The sequence below is a fragment of the Pongo pygmaeus genome, chromosome 18, assembly GCF_028885625.2.
Source record: "Pongo pygmaeus isolate AG05252 chromosome 18, NHGRI_mPonPyg2-v2.0_pri, whole genome shotgun sequence".
NCBI classification, from domain to species: domain Eukaryota; kingdom Metazoa; phylum Chordata; class Mammalia; order Primates; family Hominidae; genus Pongo; species Pongo pygmaeus.
In genome coordinates this window covers 25,218,412-25,242,024 of record NC_072391.2, presented here as the reverse complement: position 1 = coordinate 25,242,024, position 23,613 = coordinate 25,218,412, and the positions used below count along the sequence as shown (strand labels likewise).

General features: G+C 44.0%; 1 protein-coding gene across 3 annotated transcripts in view; it reads left to right on the top strand.

Annotated features, from left to right (window-relative positions):
* OTOA (otoancorin) overlaps positions 1-22,005 on the top strand; it is a 95,882-nt gene extending 73,877 nt beyond the window's left edge. For all 3 annotated transcript variants that reach the window (XM_054455614.2, XM_054455615.2, XM_054455616.1), the window contains 7 exons: positions 2,050-2,237; positions 6,246-6,401; positions 13,228-13,370; positions 13,628-13,764; positions 14,288-14,385; positions 18,335-18,530; positions 21,746-22,005. In XM_054455614.2, coding sequence (XP_054311589.2) covers positions 2,050-2,237; positions 6,246-6,401; positions 13,228-13,370; positions 13,628-13,764; positions 14,288-14,385; positions 18,335-18,530; positions 21,746-21,816 — 989 coding nt within the window. In that variant the 3' untranslated portion in view covers positions 21,817-22,005. The remainder of the gene's footprint in view (positions 1-2,049; positions 2,238-6,245; positions 6,402-13,227; positions 13,371-13,627; positions 13,765-14,287; positions 14,386-18,334; positions 18,531-21,745) is intronic.
* Positions 22,006-23,613: the final 1,608 nt, after the last annotated feature.

Sequence of the window (23,613 nt, the reverse complement as noted above, 5' to 3'; positions counted from 1 at the left end):
ATGCTCATGGAGCCTGGTGTTTGGGGTTTACATGGGTACGAGATAGTGGGATGTGGCAGGCCAAAAGCTAACATTTGGGTGTGAAAACAGGAATGCCTATTCCCATTTAGGGCTGCACATTTCCAGGCTTAGGTGTTCTCTTGATTTTTAAATGAAGGAAACTGGGGCTTAGGAGACTAAGGGACTTGTCTAAAGTCACAGAGTTAGTAAATGGCAGTTCTTGGATTTGTACCCAAAGCTGGTGGTGACCACTACTGGCTCCCACTGCCCTCAAGGTCTAGCAGTCCATGTCATCATATTGCAGAGCTCTTACTATGTGCATGTGGTATACAAAAGTAAGGCTTTCCTTGCTCAGGGGAAGGAAGCTCTGGTATCAGTGCATAGTTTGAGTGTTCTTTAGTTGGTTCTGGGTATTAATTGCTGCTATGCTTTAGTGATTAATGGATTAGCAGAATTACTGCTTGGCTTTATATTAATTTGTGTGTGTGTGTGTGTGTGTGTGTGTGTGTTCACTCACTCCACAGATATTTGCTGAACACCTACTATGTACCAGGCTCTATTCTAAGCCCTGGACAGACACAGTGATAAGACCAAGTCCCTGATGTACTAGTCAACCATTCTGCCCTCTCTAGTTCTGTGCTATCACTGACGTTGTTTTCACTAGAGGGTGAGGTAGGGGTTGGCCTAGGGAACGACGGGTCTTTAGTCCTCTCTAAGTGGCTTATGATAAAGATGTTTGAGGACCACAACTGGCATCTTTGATCTGGTCTACTTTTGCCTCTTGATTGGAATGCAGTGAATTTCCATTGAAGGTGCAATGAGAAGAGAGAGGCCATGGGCTTGGGAAATGCCCTGGCCTCGGGTGGGGTTGGTGCATCTGTCAGCATCAGTGGTGGTCTGCTGCTAAGACAAGAAATCCAGGGTTGCTCTTAAGGATCCTAGAGTTTTCTCCCAGGTTGGGCACATCAGATCCAGCAAAGACAATATCTCATTTGCATGTTGGTTGGTAACTGGTTTGAGTAGGTAAGGTTCACGTTATTCAAAGACTGAAATGGATGTTTTTCCTGTTGCCAAGGGAAATGCAATGGGCTCATTTTTCTTTTCTCTTGGGATGGGAAAGCCACAACCCCCACTATGATTTTCATGGACAGCAACTCATCTTCCTGGTTTTTATTTTTTATTTTATTTTGACACAGGGTCTCACTGTTACCCAGGCTGGAGAGTAGTAGTGTGATCATGGCTCACTGCAGTCTTGACCTCCCAGGCTCAGGTGATCCTCCCACCTCAGCTTGCTGGGTAGCTGGGACTACAGGCATGTGCCACCATGCCCAGCTAATATTTTGTAGTTTTTTTTTTTTAGAGGTGAGGTCTTGCCATGCTGCCCAGGCTGGTCTTGAATTCCTGGGCTCAAGTGATCCTTCTGCCTTGGCCTCCCAAAGTGCTGGGATTAAAGACATGTGCCACTGCGCAGCCCATCTTCCCATTTTTATAGGAAGGCTCCTTCATAGTTTTGGAACCTTTATGCTGGGTTGCAAACTCAAAGGCATAGGGGGTGAGATAGGCAACAGAAATTGTGTATTGAGTGCTTACTGTATGCGTGGCACTGTTCTAAGTGCTTTATATATAACACATTTAGTTTTCACAACCATCTTATGAGGCGATTTTATTTCCATTTTATAGACAAGAAAACTGAAATACAGAGAGGTTAAATAGCCTTGGATTTGAATAGAAAGTCAGGACTGTTCACCAACAGCTCTTACTGCCCTCAAGGAATTTGCAGTTTAATTGTAATGTTGCACCACTCCTAGTTTGTGCATATGGATGTGCAAAAAGCTGGCATTTCCATGACTTTGTTACCCAGTAATTAGCAAGAAATGGCAGAAGTGGGATTCAAACTGGTCCCTGGGCTCCTGCTCTCTGCTTTTACTCTGTAGTCGCTTCCATGCATAAATCTGACTGGCGAAGAATGTTACTCATTTCAATACACAGACTAACATTTCCTGAAATTCTGTTTCCTCTTCTCCTTCCCTGCATCTCCCCTTTGTTCAGGTTGCCATGGAGTCGTGGCCCCCTCTTCTGATGACATCTTCAAGTTGGCTGAAGCCAACGCCTGCTGGGCCCTGGAGGACCTGCGGTGCATGGAAGAAGACACATTCATCAGGACTGTGGAACTGCTGGGAGCTGTCCAGGGTTTCAGCCGGCCTCAGCTGATGACCCTGAAGGAGAAAGCAATACAGGTGAAGCCCACCTCAGGGAGGAAACGTTAAACAGAGGAAAAAAGAAAAACACCAAAATCAGTTCAGCATTTCTGCACATAGAGCCCTCCTCAAGGAGTTTTCACATACATCATCTTGAAATTTTACTGCGTCAGCTCAGTGATATTGTGATCTCCTTATCTGAGAAAGGAGGAAATTTCCAGTTCCTCCCTCTTAGGGCTGTGGCAGAGAATGGGATGAGATGTGTCTTGGCATCTAGCAGATGCTCAGTGAATCAAGTTCTGTGGATGTCCCAATGCCTCTGACCAAGGCGGCTTGCAGGAATTAGGCCTTTTATTCCTTCACCTGGAGAGCCCAAGCTGCTGCTCACAGCAGGTTTTCTCAGAGTCTGTTGCAAATTTGTCTGAGAATATAACAGAAAGGAGTAAAAAGAGGACTGGAAGTAGCTTTCCATCTTTAAGAAGGTCCCTTTGTTGGCTGGGTGCGGTGGCTTATGCCTGTAATCCCAACACTTTGGGAGGCCGAGGCGGGCGGATCACGGGAGGTCAGGAGCTCGAGACCAGGCTGGCCAACATGGTGAAACCCTGTCTCTACTCAAAATGCAAAAATCAGCCAGGCATGGTGTCATGTGCCTGTAGTTCCAGCTACTCAGGAGGGTGAGGTAGGAGAATGGCTTGAACCCGGGAGGTGGAGGTTGCAGTAAGCCAAGATTGCGCCAGTGCACTCTAGCCTGGGTGTCAGAGCTGAGACTTTGTCTCAAAAATGAATAAAAATAGGCTGGGTGCAGTGGCTCATGCCTGTAATCCCAGCACTTTGGGAGGTCAAGAGATCGAGACCAGCCTGGCCAACATGGTGAAATTCCATCTCTACTCAAAATGCAAAAATTAGCCGGGTGTGGTGGCATGCACCTGTAGTTCCAGCTACTCGGGAGGCTGAGGCAGGAGAATTGCTTGAACCCGGGAGGCGGAGGTTGCCGTGAGCCGAGATTGCATCACTACACTCCAGCCTGGCGACAGAGCGAGACTCTGTCTCAAATAAATACATACATAAATAAATAAATAAAAGAAAAAGTCCCTTTGTGGCCTGGTTTAGCTTTTCTTTCTTTCTTCTTTTTTTTTTTTCTTTTAAGACAGAGTCTTGCTCTGTCGCACAGGCTGGAGTGCAGCAGCACAATCTGTGGTTCACTGCAAACTCTGCCTCTTGGGTTCAAGTGATTCTTGTGTCTCAGCCACCTGAGTAGCTGGGACTACAGGCACAAGCCACCATGCCTGGCTAATAATTGTATTTTAGTAGAGATGGGGTTTGTTTGGCCAGGCTTGTCTCAAACCCCTATCCTCAAGAGATCTGCTCACCTTGGCCTCCCACAGTGCTGGGATTACAGGCATGAGCCACTGCACCCAGCCCTGTTTTAGCTCTTTATATGGTTGTGGAATATCTAGTTACCCTCAAGGGTTAAACAATTCAATTTCTTAAAATTGTAAATATAACTGTATTTATGTATTATATGAGTACTTCAAGTTTATTGTAGAAAAGTCAGAAAATAATAAAGAAGAAAATCAGTGATAATCTTTTACTCACTGTTGATATTTTGATAAGCACTGATCAGCAGATAAGCACTGTTGATATTTTGGTATATTCACTTGAAGCTTACCAGACTCCAAAACTATGTGTATAAAAATATTATTTTATATATTTCATACATATATCTCATGTTTTACAAAAATGATATTACACTTACCTACTATTCAATAACTTGCTTTCTACACCCAACAACACAGACTGCATATTTTTTCATATCCAAAATGTAAATCCGTGTCAGTATTTTATTTATTTATTTTTTGAGATGGAGTTTTGTTCTTGTTGCCCAGGCTGGAGTACAATAGTGTGGTCTTGCCTTATTGCAACTTCTGCCTCCCAGGTTCAAGCAATTCTCCTGCCTCATCCTCCCAAGTAGCTGAGATTACAGGCATCTGCCACCATGCCCGGCTAATTTTTGTATTTTTAGTAGAGATGGGGTTTCACAATGTTGGCCAGGCTGGTCTCGAACTCCTGACCTCAAGTGATCTGTCTGCCTTGCCCTCCCAAAGTGTTGGGATTACAGGCGTGAGCCACTGCATCTAGCCTATATCAGCATTTTAGATAGCTTTGTAATACAATTAGCCTTCCATATCAATGGATTCCACATCTGCAGATTCAACCAACCTCAGGTAGAATGTATTTAGAAAAAACGCTCCAAATAACAATATAACAATAAAAAACAATACACATAAAAATACAGTAGCATTTTTGACACAACATTTTGTACATATTTGCATAACACTTACATTGCATCAGGTATTATAAGTAATCTAGAGATGATTTAAAGTATACAGGAGGATGTGCATGGATTATATGCAAATACTACACCATTTTATATAAGGGACTTGAATATCCGTGGATTTTGGTATCTTTAAGGAGTCCTGGAACCAATCCTTGGTGGAGGTATCTACAGGGGCAACTTCATTTTATTTATGGTTAGTTCTTATTTATTTAGCTAATTGTTAGACTTTCGGGTTGCATTAAAAAAAATGCCACAATGTATGCCTTTATACATATACTGTTGGGTACTTGTCTCATTTACTCAGGCTAAATTTCCAGAGGTAGAATTTCTGGGTCAAAGAATATAAATATGTTAAAAGCTTTTGATACAGATAGCCAAATTGCCCTCTCAAGAGCATGTACCAGCTTATATTCTCAACTACAACAAATGAGGATATCCCTTACCTTGTATCTTTCCAGTATCATAAATGATGATAATTCTTTTTACTTCTTGTCATGTGATGCATCAACATGGTCTTCTCTGATTGTTTTTAATGTATATTTCTTTAATTATGACTGAGAATAAACTTTTCCCCATACATTTAATTTTTCTTTTGCGAATTGCTTGTTGATGTCTTTTGTCTATCTTTTTTTAAAACAAATATAGTCATCTTTTTATTATTGATTTAAAAGAGAGCTTTATGTTAAGATTTACCCTGTCTTTTTAATTTTTAATTTTTATTTATTTTGTATTAAGGGATAGTTGACAAATACAAATTATATATATTTATGGTGTACACATATATACAATATGATGTTTTGATATATGTATACATTGGGGAATGGTTAAAGCAAGCTAACATGTCAATCACCTTTCATACTTGTCCGTTGTCAGTTTTTGTTGTGAGAATATTTAACATCTACTCTCTTCACAATTTTCAAGCATTCAACACATTATTATCAACTACGGTCACCATGTTGCACAATAGATTTCCCTATTTCTGTTTTATTTTTATTTCTTTGAGACAGGGTCTCGCTCTGTCACCCAGGCTGGAGTACAGTGGCACCATCTTGGCTAACTGCAACTTCTGCAAGTGAGTCTTGTTCCTCAGCCACCCAAGTGGCTGGGATTACAGGTGTGCGCCACCATGCACAGCTAATTTTTTTTTGTATTTTTTGTAGCAGCATGGTTTCGTTATGTTGGCCAGGCTGGTCTTGAACTCCTGGCCTCATGTGATCTGCATGTCTTGACCTCCAAAAATGCTGAGATTCCAAGTGTGAGCTACCGCACCTGGCCTCCTATGTCTGTTTTAGATACTGTCTTTGTCCATTCAGGCTGCTATAACAAAATATCATAGACTGGTAACTTATAAACAGAAATTTATTTCTCACAGTTCTGGGGGGTGAGAAATCAAAAATTGAAGCACTGGCAGATCCAATATCTGGTAAGGACTTGTTTTTCATAGATGCTGCTTTCTCACTGTGTCCTCACATGGTGGAAAGGGACTAGCTTGTAGCTAGCTCTCTGGGGTCTCTTTTTCAAGGGCACTAATCCCACTCATGAGGGCTCCACCCTTATGACCTAATCATCTCCCAAAGCCCAACCTTCCAATACTATCACATTGGAGATTAAGTTTTAACATATGCATTTTAGGGGGGCACAAACATTCAAATCATAGTAAATACCATCACCAGTGTTCAGTCTAATCTGTTTCCTTTTTTTGCCTAAAGGTTTGGGACATGCCATCTTACTGGAGAGAACACCATATCGTTTCCCTGGGGCGCATTGCTCTGGCTCTTAATGAGAGTGAGCTGGAGCAGCTGGACCTCAGCTCCATAGACACTGTGGCTTCCCTAAGCCGGCAAACAGAATGGACCCCAGGACAGGTGGGTGGGTGTTTCTGGGTCTTTTAACTATTCCATATTTATAAGAGCTGTCTTCATGTCTTTACTGTTAATTTCATCATCACAGTCATTTTTGAGTCTGTTTCTGTTGACTGATTTTTCTCTTAGTTATGGGTCATATTTTCTTTTTTTGTTTGCAAGCCTAGCAATTTTGATTGGGTGATGAGCATTGTGGATTTTACATTGTTGAGTATTTGATTTAGTTGTATTTCTTTGAAGAGTGTTGGGCTTTGTCCTGTCATACACTTAAGTTACTTTCAAATCAGCTTGATCCTTTTGATGCTTCCTTTTGAGCTTTGTTAGGGCAAAACCAGAGTGACCTTTATTCTATTGTTAATTTATCATCATTACTGTGACATGATTCCTTTGAGGATGCTACCTAATGCTCCATGTATTTCAAGACCTCTCTACTTTGGCTGGTGAGAATGTGAACTATTTCCAGCTCCACATGAGCTCTGGAAATTGCTCAGCCTAATCCTTTTTGATTACTGATGACTCTTTTCCTGCCTATGTGGAGTTTCACTCTTTGCATGTGCAAATTAGCAGTCAATGCTAGACATCTCTGCAGCCTTCTGGAACTTTCTGCAGTTTCCTCCTCTCCGACACTTTGCCCCACAAGTGATAAGTGCCCTGGCCTCTCTGAACTTGGATCTCTGTATCCTCAACTCAACTGGGCCACTGCGCTTGTTTTGGTTCCTCTTCCTGATCCATGTCCTGGAAACTGCTTTTTGGCAGTAAGTGAGGGTAATTTTAGGACTCATCTTGTTTGTTTTTCTTCTTCTGGGATTATGATTCTGTTGTTCCATATCCAGATGCAGTTGTCTGATATATTTTGTTAAGTTTTCTAGTTGTTTATGGTGGGTGGACAATTCTTATGTTAATTAATCCTTTATGGGCTAAAGAAGAAGTTCTTCCCAGAATTTTAATTGTTTTGATTGGGAGAGAAGTTTAGGGTGTCTAATCCTCTGTACTGCTGGAAAGGGAAGTATTAGCCCTTCCATGTTATCTTCATTCTGAGGCAGCTCTCTCAGTGGTCATTTTCAGCACTAGGCTTATATACAACCTATTAACAAGCCCATAAAAATGTGCCTTTTCTTTATTAGTTTTTGGAAAAGCCCCAGCGTTGACTCCACTCATGTAGTTGCCCACCCCTGAGCAACCACTCTGGTCAGGGGTTGAATATGTTGGTTGGCGAGGCCTGCATCAGGGAGCGGAGTCCATCTTATCACCATCTCATGACCACGTGAGCTGAGTGGGGAAGGGTATGTGGTAGGCTGATTAAGGTCCCCCAAAGATGTCCATGTCTGAATCCCTGGAAGCTGTGAATATGTTAACTTACAGAGCAAAAGGGACTTTGAAGATGTGATTAAGGATCTTGAGATGGGGAGGTTATCTTGGATTATTTGGGTGGGCCCAATGTAATCACAAGGGTCCTTTTAAGAAGGGGCAAGGAGGGTCGTAGATAGAGAAGGTGACGTGATAATGGAAGCAGAGGGACCTAGAAAGAGATCTGAAGGTGCTCTGCTGCTGATTTTGGAGATGGAGGATGGGGCTATGAGCCAAGGATATGCAGGTGGCCTCTTGAAGCTAGAAAAAGCAAGAAAATGAATTCTTCTTAGAACTCCCAGAAGGAACCCATTCTTCTAGTCCATTTTAGGACGTACAGCCTCCAGAACTATAAGAGAATAAATGTGTATTTTTAAAGCCACTATGTTTATGGTAATTTGGTAGAGTAGCAATAGGAAGCTAATAGAGGGTACTTTTCCAAAGAAAAAGTGTGGACGCTGAGCAGCCAAAACCAGTGAATGTCCCTCTACTCTTGTGAGCTTTTTGTAATCACAGTTGCCATGTTTCATAACTCTGAGTGGCACCATTCAAACAGAATACAGTGTGAATGGTGCACCCCTGGATCTGGGCAACATGCAGATCCTGGCCATGAAGATTACATGAGTTAATACTTGAAAACATTTTGAACAATGTCTGGTACATAGTAGTCAATAAAAATTAGCTGTTTTCATGTTGACATTGACATCATTGCATTGTCATTATCAACATTATCACCGTCATTACAGCCCCTTTCTCTGGGTTAGTCTCCTCCTTTGCAAGATGAGAGGGTTAGCCCCAACAATCTGAGGTTCCTTCCAGTCTGATATTCTATAATCCCATGGTTCTTTGACTCTAAAACTGGTTTTGACTAGTTTGAGAAGTGCCACATCACGCTGTGCTATTAAAATCATTCTATTTGCAGTCTGGGAGAAACAGAAAAATACATCCAGAAACTAGGGTATCTCCTTCCTTTCGCACCGATTTTAATTCTCATGGATGGCAGTGAGATTTATCAATATGTTTGAAGAGGATATGAAAACCTAACATTTGCATGTATCATTTGTAGTCAGTTCTTCAACTTTAGCTCCCAATCAACCTTGAATGCATGTTTCTAGATTAATAGTCAGACCTGACGGAACTACATTAACAGATAGTTCAGCTCGAAAACCAATATAAGGGAAAAAACTATTATAGAAGCCAGAGGGATGAACAGAGAGATTGAAATCTTAAAGCTATTCATTTTTCAACAGTTAATATTGCCTAAAAGTGTTGGTATTAATTGTCTTGGAATCATTACATATACGCTGGTCTAGTCACTCAAGGAAATTTATTTTAACTTATCACCTTGCAGGCTGAGTTTGCATTTTCTGGGTTTCAGTGGCAAGGACAATTTAATACCATATCTTCAAAGTAATTTTATTTAAATTGTATTTTTGCACTTTCATTTTAAAGTGAGCATGCCTGATAGTTGAGGAGCCCAAATTGCTCTGAGTCAACTAGTGAAACCTGATTGTGAAGACTTAATAAGAAAAATTTGAAAGCTAACTTGAATCTCCATCTTTTCTCCATAGCCAAACACCTTCACTGGCTAAGAGTATTGGCCCTGGAATCAGACTGCGTGGGTTTTGATTCTAGAACCATCATTTTCTTTTTTCTTTCTTCTTCTTCTTTTTTTTTTTTTTAGAATGAGTTTTGCTCTTGTTGCCCAGGCTGGAGTGTAATCTCCACTCACTGCAACCTCTGCCTCCCAGGATCAAGCAATTCTTCTGCCTCAGCCTCCTGAGTAGCTGGGATTACAGGCATGCACCATCACACCCGGCTTATTTTGTATTTTTAGTAGAGACGGGGTTTCTCCATGTTGGTCAGGCTGGTCTCGAACTCCCGACCTCAGGTGATCCGCCCGCCTTGGTCTCCCAAAGTGCTGGGATTACGGGCAGGAGCCACCGTGCCTGGCCAGAACGATCATTTTCTAGCTGTGTGATCTTGGCCTAGTTACTTAACCTCTCCTTGCCTCAGTTTGCTCATCTGCAAACGAGGGATACTATTAATACTTACCTCATAGGGTTATTTAGGAGGATTAGATGAGATAGTATGTGTAAAGTGGTCAAAGTAGTGCCAGCACACAGTATGCACTCAAGAAATGTTAGCTACAAGAAATGTTAGCTACAATAAATGTTAGCTATTACCACTTTGGATATACAGTCCCATTAAGTCAAAGACATATAAGTCTAAGCATGGTGTTACTGAATCCCCCACCCCCATAGTAGCTGTGAGCTTTGTAATCATGGAGGACAACTTGATGAGGACACTGACCAGTCCGATTTTCAGAAACATGAGAAATCTTCCTGAAGCCAGTCTATTACATGAAGGCAGCAAAATGAAGCATGTCAAATAATATATATTGCCCATGACTTCTGTAAGTCACTCACTCAGATGTTGTTTCTTTCATTGATTGATTCATTCATTCATTCATTTACTCAAGAAGTACTTATTGAACTCCTACTGTGTGGCAGGCATTATGCTAGGTGCTGGGGACTCATTGGTAAACTACCTGGATATGGTCCTTTTCTTTTGGGAGCCTACTTGGTGATACAGACAAAAAAGTGAGTAATCAAAGTGAAAAATTTGAAAAATCACGATAAGTGATGTGGAAAATGGACAAGGTGCTCATGGGAATAGTGGGAAGAAGGCCTGTTTGAGATGAAAGAGTCCAGAGGGCAGTTTTCTCTGAGTAGGCAGCATTTAAACAGACCTGAGGGGTGGGAAGCACCAGCCCATGAAGATGGAATTTCATTGCAACATTTCACAATCTTCCTCAACACTTTCTCTCAACACCTTAGTGATCTATATTGTGTGATGGGGATGACTAACATTAAACGGAGATGGGAGCCGGGCATGGTGGCTCACACCTGTGATCCCAGCACTTTGGGAGGCTGAGGTGGGTAGATCACTTGAGGCCAGGAGTTTGAGACCAGCCTGGCCAAAATGGTGAAACCCTGTCTCTACTAAAAACACAAAAAATTAGTTGGGTGTGGTGGCGGGTGCCTGTAATCCCAGCTACTCGGGAGTCAGAGGCATAAGAATTACTTGAACCCTGGGGGATGGAGGTTGCAGTAAGCCAAGATCATGTCACTGCACTCCAGCCTGGGTGACACAGTGAGACTCTGTCTCAAAAAAAAAAAAAAAAAAAAAAAAAAAAAAAGAGAGATGGGAAGATTGACTATAGCCTGTGATTTTCACTTCCACTTAGATGTCTGTCCTTGGATGTCTCCTCATCTTTGCCTTGTGAGGTCTTATAATCCCTTTACTTGCTCCCATGAGCACTGAAGGAACCAGACTTTATTTTGTGAGACAGAGTCTCACTCTGTCACCCAGGCTGGAGTGCAGTGGTGCAGTCTTGGATCACTGCAACTTCCACCTCCCAGGCTCAAGCAATCCTCCCACCTCAGCCTCCCAAGTAGCTGAGACCACAGGCATGTGCCACCACGCCTGGCTAATTTTTGTATTTTTTGGTAGAGACAAGCTTTCACCATGTTGGCCAAGCTGGTCTCAAACTCCTGACTTTAAGTAGGGATCTTCCTGCCTCGGCCTCCCAAAGTGCTGGGATTACAGGTGTGAGCCACCGTGCCCGGCTCAGACTTTATTTTATAGCTGATCTTCATAGGATTGGCTTGGATGCCTCCTCAGGTCCTACATAGGTAGATCAAATGAATCAGCACATGTTTAGTTACAAGTGGCAGAAAACCCAACACAAACTGGCTTGAACAAATAAAGGGGCTGGGTGCAGTGTGCAGTGGCTCACACCTGTAGTCCTAGAACTTTGGGAGGCTGAGACGGGCAGATCACTTGAGGTCAGGAGTTTGAGACCAGCCTGGCCAACAGTGAAACTACTTCTCTACTAAAAATACAAAAATTAGCCAGGCATGTTCATGCCTGCCTGTAATCCCAGCTACTGGGGAGGCTGAGGCATGAGAATCGCTTGAACCCAGGAGAGGGAGGTTGCAGTGAGCAGAGATCATGCCACTGCACTCCAGGCTGGGTGACAGAGTGAGACCTTGTACAGCCGGATCCAGGATCTTCAACACTCTTGGTGGTAATCTGTCTCTTATCATGTTTTTGAACTTTGCTTTTCTTTGTGTTGGCTTCATTGAGAGACAGGCTCTATGCCTGCATGTGGTAGGTTCCAGCAGATCCTTGTGTATATCCTTCTAAGTTCAAGTCCAGAGTAAAGAAAGCTCTTCTCCTAATGCTCCACTCAAAGTTCTGGTTGACTCTGGTTAAATCACATGACCAATCCAGAACCAGTGACTGCAGCTAGGCTAAGGTATGAATTGAAATTCATCACTCCTGGAACTTGGTGCAGTTAGCTTTGACTGAACCACATGAAGCAGGAATACAAGAGAGGTGGTTCTCCAGAGGAAGTTATGAACGATGAATAGCCACTGTGCTAGAATTATGGAGACCTATGTGTCAGTCGCCTTAAATCAAGGTTTAGTTTAAAATAGTTTAACACCAAAGCATTTTGTGTGCTACTCTTGGAATTGAAGAGTAAACATTGGAATTGAAGAGGTAAACATATTTCTGTAGGACCATAGAGGAAGAAAAAATCATTCTGGCTGAAACATCATGAAGAAGGTGACATTTGAGTTGAACCAAAAAAAAAAAAAAAAAAAAAAAAAAAGAATGTCTGCACTTGGAAGTGCAGAAGGGCATTTCAGATGAAAGGACTGGTTTGAACAAAGGCAAAGAGACAGGAAATTATAAGGTTTTGTTGTGAAGTTGTGGAAAGGCTGGGTGCAGTGGCTCATGCCTATAATCCCAGCACTTTGGGAGGCCGAGGTGGGTGGATCACTTGAGGTCAGGAGTTTGATACCAGCCTGGGCAACATGGTGAAACCCCGTCTCTACAAAAAATACAAAAAGCCAGATGTGGTGATGTGCACCTGTAATTCTAGCTACTTGGGTGGCTAAAACACGAGAATTGCTTGAACCTGGGGAGGTGGAGGTTGCAGCGAGCTGAGACTGTGCCACTGCACTCCAGCCTGGGTGACAGAGCAAGACTCCGTCTCCAAAAAAAGAAAAAAAAAAAAAAAAGGAAAAGAAACGTTGTGGAAAAAGATGCTGGAAAAGTTTGGATCCTGATGCAGAAGAAGTTGTATGTCCAAACTGTCTGAAGGTCATAAGAGTGACTGAAGGAAATAAGCAGCAGAGACACAGGACACAAGTGCCTTTAATATTGGTGAAGGATATAAGAGATTCGTTGCCTGAAGACACCTCCATAGATTAGGGGACATACTCAGTTGAAGTAGCATCTTAAGGACATGAACTTGGATGCAGAGGCCAGGATGGTTTGGAGTGGGGATTCCAGAGGAGTAGGATGGGAGATCAGTCAGGAGACTACAGCAACAGCTTATTTATCCCCTCAGGCCTGGGGACCTTGATCATTCCTGGATGGTTTATCTTTTATTCTTACTATTTTTTAGGCTGAATCCATTTTGCAAGGGTACCTGGATGATTCAGGATACAGTATCCAGGACCTGAGGAGCTTTCATTTGGTAGGACTTGGTGCAACCCTGTGTGCTATAAACATCACTGAAATCCCACTTATAAAGATCTCAGAATTCAGGTAACTAAAATATGAATGTGCAAAATGGCAAATGGGTTAATTCATCCATCCATCCATCCAGATATTCCACCTCCTGACACTTGGCACCTTTCTAGGCTAAAATCCCACTGGGCTAATGGGATAAGCTGGATCTGCTGTCCCTGCTGAGCCTACTGTGCAGTGTGCATGTGTGTGTGTGTGTGTGTGTGTGTGTGTGTTTGTTTTTGGCTGAAGAGTCCAAGCTCATATTATATCCCTCCCTCTTTAACCACTACCAGGGTGGTAGTGGCCAGAATTGGGACCCTGCTCTGCGGCACACATGTCTTGGCCGAGTTTAAGAGGAAGGCTGAAGTCGTGTTTGGGGATCCCACTGAGTGGACCAGTTCTGTCCTGCAGGAGCTTGGGACCATTGCAGGTAAGACTCACCCTGAACATGCCTTTCTCTCCCTTTCCAAACTTAAATGTGGGGACACAAAATAAAACATGATCCTTGGCCACGTGTAGCAAACATCAGTGGCGTTACAGTAGAACCTACATTTCATGATTTGAAGTTGCAGAGGGTGGGTCTGCAAATCTGCTTTTAAAACAAGTTCTCTTGGAGATTCTTGTGTACACTAAAGTTTGGAAAACCGCTAGTTTAGAATGTGATTTAATTGGCCCCTAAGTAGGTTTATACAAAATTTGAAAGTGTGTACATTGAAGTTCCTTCTGGGCATGCGTTTCACTGTAGGAGGCCAGTCAGGGCTAATGTGACCCACATTTATTTTTTTTCTGAGTTGATGAAGGAACTTGATTCCCCAGTGTGATTTCCAGGGCCTTTTGTAAGGAATGATGCTTGCCTCGAACACTCAGATCTGAGCATTATGCAGCACCATTAATAAAACAAGCGGAGTTCTGATGGCTTGAACTAAACCCCCGTGATTCCTTTTTCTCCCCAGCTGGATTAACTAAGGCAGAGCTCCGGATGCTTGACAAGGATTTGATGCCATATTTCCAGCCATCAGCAATAAAATGCCTTCCTGATGAGATATTCAAAGTAGGTGCTCGGTACTTCAAGGAGAAATGGGAGCTTGACCCCATTTCAAATCACACAGGGAAACAGGTGATGGGCCTTGGAATTTAGAGGCTTGTGACCAGGCTCTGCTGATGGGGTCAGAGGAGATCTGTATGAGTTTAGGTGTTTTTAAAAAAACATTTTTTCTTAAAATTACAACATGTAGTTTAATTATATTTATTTTTATGGTCATCTTCTCTTCTTCCAGCAGGTAGTACTGATTTTCTACTTATGGTGGTATGACAGGTTCATAAACCCTTATGAAAACCCCTGGGGACAAATATAGTTCAGAATTCAGAATTTCTCAGATTTTGAAAAGATCACCCTGTACATTTACCGTATGTAACTTCATACCCCCAGCAGTGTCTGGGGAAGCGCCTTGTAAGCAAACACATTAATATTTCTGTGAAGAAATCTGTGACAAGCCACACTAATTGGAATAAATAGAGACTATAAACAAATAGCCTCACATCACTTCAGGTAAAGTTTTGCTGATAAATAAGTTTGACTTAAACTTTGGGGGAAAACTTGCAGTTTTCAGATTATTTTTGGACTTCAGAATTGCAGATGAGGGATTGTGGACCTTTGTAACATTTCCTTTTAAGACATAATTAAATAAAAATATTTTAGTTGATTTAGGTCAGGCATGGTGGCTCACACCTGTAATCCCAACATTTTGGGAGGCTGAGACAGGCCAATCACCTGAGGTCAGGAGTTCGAGACCAGCCTGGCCAACATGGTGAAACCCCGTCTCTATGAAAAATACAAAATTAGCTGGGCATGGTGGTAGATGCCTGTAATCCCAGTTACTTGGGAGGCTGAGGCAGGAGAATCACTTGAACCCGGGAGATAGAGGTTGCAATGAGCCAAGACCACACCATTGCACTCCTGCCTGGGCAACAAGAGTGAAACCATCTCTCTCGCTCTCTCTCTCTACATATTTTTTCTTTCTCTCTATTTTTTTAGTTGATTTAAAGAAAAGTATTAGGAAAATCACAAGAGGACAGGTGAAAAACTGCTATGGAAAAAATTGAGAGGGTGAAATTGGATCATTTGAAGTAAGGGAAGCAGGGTATCTAATGACAGGTCCTTTTTTTCTGTCTGTTTACAAGATTAGGGGAGTGTTTGGTGAGAATAGTCTGCTCTGATGAGGAGGCAGTGACTCTGGGGTTCCTGTTTGCTTGGTAATGTGGGAACACATTTTGTCCACCACTTCTGGATAAAACACGCAAACCAGGCTCAACAAACTCCCCCAGTGCCACATCACTTGTTCATTTCAAGAAAGATAGCCGAGGCCGGGTGCAGTGGCTCACACCTGTAATCCCAGCACTTTGGGAGGCCGAGGAGGGTGGATCACGAGGTCAGGAGATTGAGACCATAGTGGTTAACATGGTGAAACCCTGTCTCTACTAAAAATACAAAAAAATTAGCTGGGGTGGTCGCGTGTGCCTGTAGTCCCAGCTACTTGGAAGGCTGAGGCAGAAGAATGGCGTGAACCCAGGAGGTGGAGCTTGCAGTGAGCCAAGATCGCTCCACTACATTCTAGCCTGGGCGACAGAGTGAGACTTCATCTCAAAAAAAAAAAAAAGAAAGCCGACCTTCAATCACTTCAGCACCCTGGACAGTTCCGAGCACATTGCAGGCATAATAGCTGTTTGAGGGCAATAAATAGCAGTCCTCAAAGCCATTGAGCAAATACCTGCTTCCCCTCTGGGGCACTCTGCATGGGACAAGCAGCTTGGTCTTGGATGCTGGCATTTTGCTAAGCACTTTCTCTTGGTCTTTTTTGGAGTGCTGTTGTGCTGCTTCCTTGTACAGGTATTTATCTATTCCAGAAATCCCTACCGATCACCTACATTGTGGTAGGCTCCAGGGTAGGTGCAACTAAGGATGCACAGGTGAAGGGGTTATCACATAGTGCCTTCAGGGGCCTGAAAGGTAACATAAGGTGCAGTAGGCTAGGTAGAGACCGAAGTGAACTGGAGAGCCCTGTCTAAATGTGGAGGCTGCTTCTCATTCCTAGCACATTCATGCAGTGTGACCATGTGGGCCCAGGATTGCTGAATTTTCCTTTTTACTTTTTCCGAGAAGAAGTCAGAAATCTTCATTTTCATATGGAATTGCTTGATAATTAAATGTTGGCAGCCAATCTGAATTTATTTTTGAAAACACAGTGCCGTAGGCCTAGAGATTCAATCTGGCCTGTGGGTCGCAAGTCAGCAACATTGATAAAAGAGATAATTTTTAGAACACAGACTCTGTGTTAATGTTATATGGAAGCCAAAAAAGTACCTGTGTGACCACCCCACCGTGTGTGTGTGTGTGTGTGTGTGTGTGTGTGTGTGTGTAGTGAGAGGAGAGGAGGTGATGCTGAATTTTAATTTTTTTGAGACAAAGTCTCACTCTGTTGCCCAAGGGAGTGCAGTGGCACAATGATGGCCCACTGCACCCTTGATCCCCTGGGCTCAAGCAATCCTCTCACGTCAGCCTAAGTAACTAGGACTACACACTTGGCTAATTAAAAAAACTTTTTGTAGAGGAGGGGGTCTCACTGTGTTGCCCAGGCTGGTCTCGAACTCCTGGGCTCCGTTAATCATTCTGCCTCAGCCTCCTAAAGTGCTGGGATTGTAGGCATGAGCCATGGTGCTTGACCAACCAGATGCTGAATCTTGGAGGACAGCTGGCGATGAAGAAGAAACAGTGTTCCAGGCAGAAGGAGGTGCACAGAAAGATGCTGCCTCTAGGGAACTGTAAATATTGGCACCCACTCTCCTGGAGTGAAGAATGCCAGGTGTGAGGCTGGAGAGGTGGGCAGAGTTTTTTCCAGGAGCCTGAACTGTGTTCTGGAGTGGGGTGCCTTGAAGGGCTTTACACAGAGGGATATGATTCCAGGGAAGTATCTACCTGGACAAAAGAGGAGGAGAGGGTGACTGACAGGAGAGGAAGGGATAAGGGAGCATAAGCATCTTTCCCAGATTCTTCAGGGCCTTTAGAAAATAAACATGATGATGTAGAGTCCCCTTCGTATTCCAGTCCCATTGGAACGAGTCACCAAGTCCTTTGATCTGGAAGTGACTTCAGAAGACACCTTGTTCACAGTCCTTGAAGACATAGTCTGGCCGGCAGAATTTCCAACTCATGTTGTCCATAGCAGATATCACCAATAGATGACTGCATTTTCCCTCCATTGAGCCCTCACAGAGCTCATCACATGGTGCTCAGGCAGTCAAACCAAAGGATCAGAATCAGTCAGCAGAGGAGATGAGTTCTCTATGCCGTCTCACATTTATCCCCAAAGCCCAGGGAGGCTGTGTAATTTGTCCAAGGCGACACAGCAAGCATGTGGCAGAGCATGGGCTCGAATTCAGGCCTCTGGTCTTTAGGGCCTGTGTTTCCCCCTCCACATCAGTGTTTCAGTTTTGAAGCACTGGGAAGCTGTCTTGCATTGCATTAAACAACATTGCCACATAGGGAGGAAATCATGCCTCCGTTTTCAACTCTCCATTAGTACTTCTAATTACCTCAAGGAGGAAGTGTCAATTTAACACCTATATAGTACATTTTACATTCTCTCTCTCTCTCTTTTTTTTTTTTTAAGAGGCCAGGGGTTCAGATATTGTTGGCGGACAAATCTAGCTAGGATTCAACAATATTGTTTTATTTTTATTTTGCGGCTCCTATTTAATGCTTGCTTATGGCAAGTCTGCCGGCTTTCCGTTTTTGGAAATTTCCATTTTAAATTTTCTATTTTTAAATGCGTTTATTTTGGTAGTGCAAGAGTGATCTAATTTTAAGGAAATATCTTAAAGAGGACCACACATGATACACACAAGGGGATGGCAAAGTTGTGCGCATCCGGCGCGGACGCCCGAGGTGTGGGAAATCCGGGGAGGGGCCCCGTGTGAGGGTGCTGCCCCTTTGCCTCCTTCAGGAGCTGTCCGCGGAGCAGATCGCCTCCCTGGGTCCCGAGAACGCCGCGGCGGTGACCCACGCCCAGCGCCGGCGGCTCAGTCCACTGCAGCTGCAGAGCCTCCAGCAGGCGCTAGATGGCGCCAAGACTCACTCCTGGCAGGACGCGCCCGCTAGCGCCAGTCCCACTAGGACCTCATCCTCGCGTTCTCCCGCAGGTGAGCAGAGGCGCCCTCTGCCCCGTGTCCCAGCCCCACTCTCCTTCCGTGTCGCCCCTGTCAGGCCTGGGGTGGGGAGATTCTTAAGATTCAGAGCGAGGTCTCTGACAGTCACTGGGGATTCTGCCCTCAGTGAAAAACCCAAAGTCCCTATCAAGCTTCCCTACCAAGCTTCGGAATTAGTGATTCTCAACTATGGCTGCACTTGGGCGGGGAGCATTAAAAATCTTCCAGTTCTCCCGCCCCTACCCAGAACGCATAACATCAGAATCGCAGGACTAAATTCATTTTAGCCGCTCCTTTGCAAACTCCCTCCTCACTATGCAATAATAATGAACTATTATTATTATTATTATTATTATTATTTTGACTCAGAGTCTCGCCCTGTCGCCCAGGCTGGAGTGCAGTGCCGCGATCTCGGCTCACTGCAACCTCCACCTCCAAGGCTCAAGCGATCCTCCCTCCTCAGCCTCCCAGTAGCTAGGATCACAGGTGTGTGCCACCACACCTGGTTAATGTTTGTATTTTTAGTAGAGATGGGGTTTCACCATGTTGGCCAGGCTGGTCTTGAACTCATGACCTCGGGTCATCTGCCCACCTCAGCCTCCCAAAGTGTTGGGATTACATGCGCGAGCCACCAAGCCTGGCCTGTCCAATATTAATTAATTCAACCCATGTTTACTGGGCACCTACTATGTTCCAAGTCTGCAGTAGGGGCTGGGAATACAGAGGTGAGCAAGATAGATAAGGCCCTCTTGTAAATGAAGAAGATATTTCAAATCTGACAAGACCAGGGAGGGTGATAGTGACTGAGGGCTGAGCTAAGATAGAGAAGCCTCCCCAGGGAGTGGCACTGGATCCTGGGAACATGGCCTTCTTTCCTTTTTCTCCCCCATGCCTTTCTTACAGCTCTCCCCATTTCCCCTTCACTTTCTCACTTCTTTGTGATGCCTTCTGTTCTTAACACCACATTTGGACCATGCTCTGGGGAGATAGCTTCTAACAAGATGGGGAACAGAGATGTTCCCTGCCCTCATTGAGCTCTCAGTGCAGCCTGGCGTGGAGGGAAGACATGTACCCTAGTGAGCATGAGGCAGGTGCTGGGTGCTGAGATGGGGAACACACAGGGAACACACATGGGTCAGGAAACCTCCTAAAGTCGGTGATGTCTCAGGTGAGACACAAGGTGTGAAGAAGATGGGCTTAGCGAGGTAGACAGTGTCTCAGGAGTAGGTACCAGCATGGGCAAGTGCCCAGAGAAGTCAGAGGATTTGGTGCTTGACTAAAACCTCCACTCCACCTTTTCCTGACTTGAATGTCTCCCTACCCTACCTTCACAAAGGGATGGTGAATTGGAGTATTCCCCATTTCTGCAGCCACAAGTGGCCAGAGGTGGCACTTGAAAACATAAATCATGCCTTTTGATGTATTATATTATTACTTTAAAACACTTTTCGTTGAGGCTGGGCACATTGGCTCATGCATGTAATCCTAGCACTTTGGGAGGCTGAGGTGGGCGGATCACCTGAGGTCAGGAGTTTTGACACCAGCCTGGCCAACATGGCGAAACCCCGTCTCTACTAAAAATACAAAAATTATCCGGATGTGGTGGGGGGCACCTGTAATCCCAGCTATTCGGGAGGCTAAGGCAGGAGAATTGCTTGAACACTGGGTGCAGAGGTTGCAGTGAGCTGAGATCATGCCAGTTCACTCCAGCCTGGGCAAAAGAGCAAAACTCCATCACAAACAAACAAACAACAACAACAAAAACTTTCCATTGAAATATGATATGCATATATTTAAAAGTTATTTGTAAATGTTACAGCGTTTTGCACGAATAGATAATATGTGCAATAGATAATGCACAGGGTTCCAAATATATAAAGTCTGAAAGGCATGTGGTGAAACCTTTTCCTCCATCCCCTGTCCCCCAGCCACCCAGTTTCCTCCCCAGAGGCAACCAATGTTACCAGCTTCTTGTGTATTTGTCCAGAGATATTCTGTGCATACACAGCAAATCAAATATAGATAATCTCTGCACTTTTCACAAAAGCTTATTATACACCTTATTCTGCACCTTGTATTTTTCACCTAACAATATACTTTGGAGGGAGTTCTGTATCTGTGCACAGGAGCTGTGCCATTGTTGGTTTTATGGCTATGCCATAACTGTATTCAACCAGAGGTCTGTAGATGGACTTGCAGTTGTTTCTATTTTTTTTTTTTTTTTTTGCTGTTACGAACAATGCTGCAGTTCCTGACCTGATATAATTTGCATCTGTGCAAGTATGTCTGTAGAATAAACTCTTCAAAGTGAGATTGCTAGATCACAGGGTCTGCATTTATAATTTTGATGGATGTCGGTTGGGTGTGGCAGCTCATGCCTGTAATCCCAGCACTTTGGGAGGCTGAGGCAGGTGGATCACTTGGGATTAGAAGTTTGAGATGAGCCTGGCCAACATGGTGAAACCCCGTCTCTACTAAAAATGCAAAAATTAGCCAGGTGTGGTGGCACGTGCCTTAATCCCGGTTACTAGGGAAGCTGAGGCAGAGGAATCGCTTGAACCTGGGAGGCGGAGGCTACAGTGAGCCGAGATGGTGCCATTGCATTCCATCCTAGGTGACAGATCGAGACTCTGTCTTAAATTTTTTTTTTTTTAATGGATGTTGTCAAATCCCCTGCAGAAAGGTGTGACCAGATTTCCCTTGAAACAGCAGTGTCAGAAAGTGATGAGGGCCCCTTAAAAAGATGTTCCCTGCATGTCCCTGGCTGGGCAAGATCCTGGATGCCCCTCCTTCCTTCACCCCAAGGGCCTAAGTGAAGGCTGCCATTGGGTGAACCCTTCCTATGGAACAGAGCCGTAATCTTTTGTTTCCTAAAGTTGCTTAATTATCAGAATCACCTGGGAGAGATGCTTAAAATACAAATTCCTGGGTCTCCTGGCAGACTTGCTAAATCAGAATCTCCAGGGGATCCTGGAATTGGTGTTTCTAACAAGCTCCCTAGTACATGCTGACTGACACAATCTCATTTAATTCTCACTCCCCCACCTCTCCTCCTCTTTAGGGGTCATTGTTCCCATTTAAGAGATGAACAAATCAAGGCTCTGCATCAAGTGGTCCCAGAGAGAGACTCGGGGAGTTGGACATGACATGTCCACCTTCTGCTTGCTGCCAGAACTTCATGTGTACTCTTATTTTGTATTTGCTTTTAGGAGCTCTCCAGTCATTGGGTCTTTGGCTTGGTTGTCCCCTGCTGGTTCTAATGGCCAAGCCCCTGTGGTGAGTGGCGTGAGCACATCGTCCTGTGTTGCCCCAAGCAGCTGGCCAACGCGTGTAGAGACAGGATGCTCCAGATGGTGGGACACCCTTCCCTGGATCCAGACCCTCATCTAGGGCAGGGAGACCCTGGGGCCTTGATGGTGAAAATGCACCCCAAATGAAAAATAATTATTAAAAATGATCTTGCAAATTATTTTTAATTTTTTTAAATTTTAATTTTCGTTAGTACATAGTAGGTATATATATTTATGGGGTACATGAGATGTTTTGATACAGGCATGCGATATGTAATAATCACATCATGTAAAATGGGGTATCCATTACCTCAAGCCTTTATCCTTTGTGTTACAAACAATCCCATTGTACTCTTTTAGTTATTTTAAAATGTACGATTAAATTACTATTGACTATAGGGTCGGGTGCAGTGGCTCACGCCTGTAATCCCAGCACTGTGGGAGGCCGAAGCGGGTGGATCACCTGAAGTCAGGAGTTCAAGACCAGCCTGGCCAACATGGTGAAACCCCATCTCTATAAAAATACAAAAATTAGCTGGACATGGTGGTGTGCGCCTGTAATTCCAGCTACTTGGGAGGCTGAGGCAGGAGAATCGCTTGAACTGGGGAGGCAGAAGTTGCAGCGGGCAGAGACCATGCCACTACCCTCTAGCCTGGGTGACAGAGTGACTTTATCTCAAAAAAAAAAAAAAGTTACTGTTGACTACAGTCATCCTGTTGTGCTATGGAAGAGTAGGTCTTACTCATCTTTCTGTTTTTTTGTACCCGTTAACCATCTGCCTCCTCCCCACCAACTCTCCCATTACCCTTCCCAGCCTCTGTTCACTCTCCTTCTACTCTATCTCCATGGGTTTCATTGTTTTGATTTTTGATCTTGCAAATTCTTAAGCCCGCTCATCTCCTCAGCAGGAAGCCCTTCTCTGTCCCATTGCAGCCTCTTTTGTTTTCCAGCTTGGAGACAGAGAACCTGTGGGGAAGGAAGGGTGTTTTCCATTAACAGCACGAGACCCTTACAATCAAGTTGCTGCCCTCACTTTATAGAGATACCAGAGAGAGGCAGTGCAAAAAAAGGCACCATTTTAGCCAGGGCCTCATCTAGTTTCTACTTGGGCTTAATTTCACTTTCTTGAAGCTACAGGCTACATTGGATTTCTCCTCTACGATATTTAGCAGAGCTGAAATAAATGAATCCCTGAGCAGAAGCCAATATTCTTGCCTGATTACTGGGACTAATTGATGTTTTGGTGGGCATTGCATTGGTTGGAAATTAAAACATTTAACATGGCTCAACGTTAAATCAATTTAAAAATACGTTTTTCAGATGTCTTCCATTTCCTTGGGACTCAGCTGAATGGATGGCTGTGAAGTTATCATTAAACTCTCAAAATATTCCCTGTTTTTGGTGGAGATGGTGGTGGCTCTTCTGGTTTTAAGTTGCTCTGGGCTTTGGGGAATTGGTTGAAATAAAAAATAAAAGTACGTTGGGTAAGTCAGTCACTGATGTGATCCTGGCGCAGCTGAGAAAACTCCACCCACTGGCTCGATCCTGCTAGAATGAAGTTACTTCCGGGAATTGCCAGGATGCTTTTAGCCTTAGGTTTAGGAAGTCAGGGCTCAGGGAAGGGGGGCAGCAGTGGTGTTTGCAAACACCTTCTCGAAGACAGCATCACAGCTGCTTGGCAGGGTGTTTCTCTGGTGGCATCCTAGGCGCTTCTGTTCTGCCACCAGCACACCTTGGGTTCTCCTCCTAGTCACCCATCCACAGTAGACATCTCATCTGGAGGTAA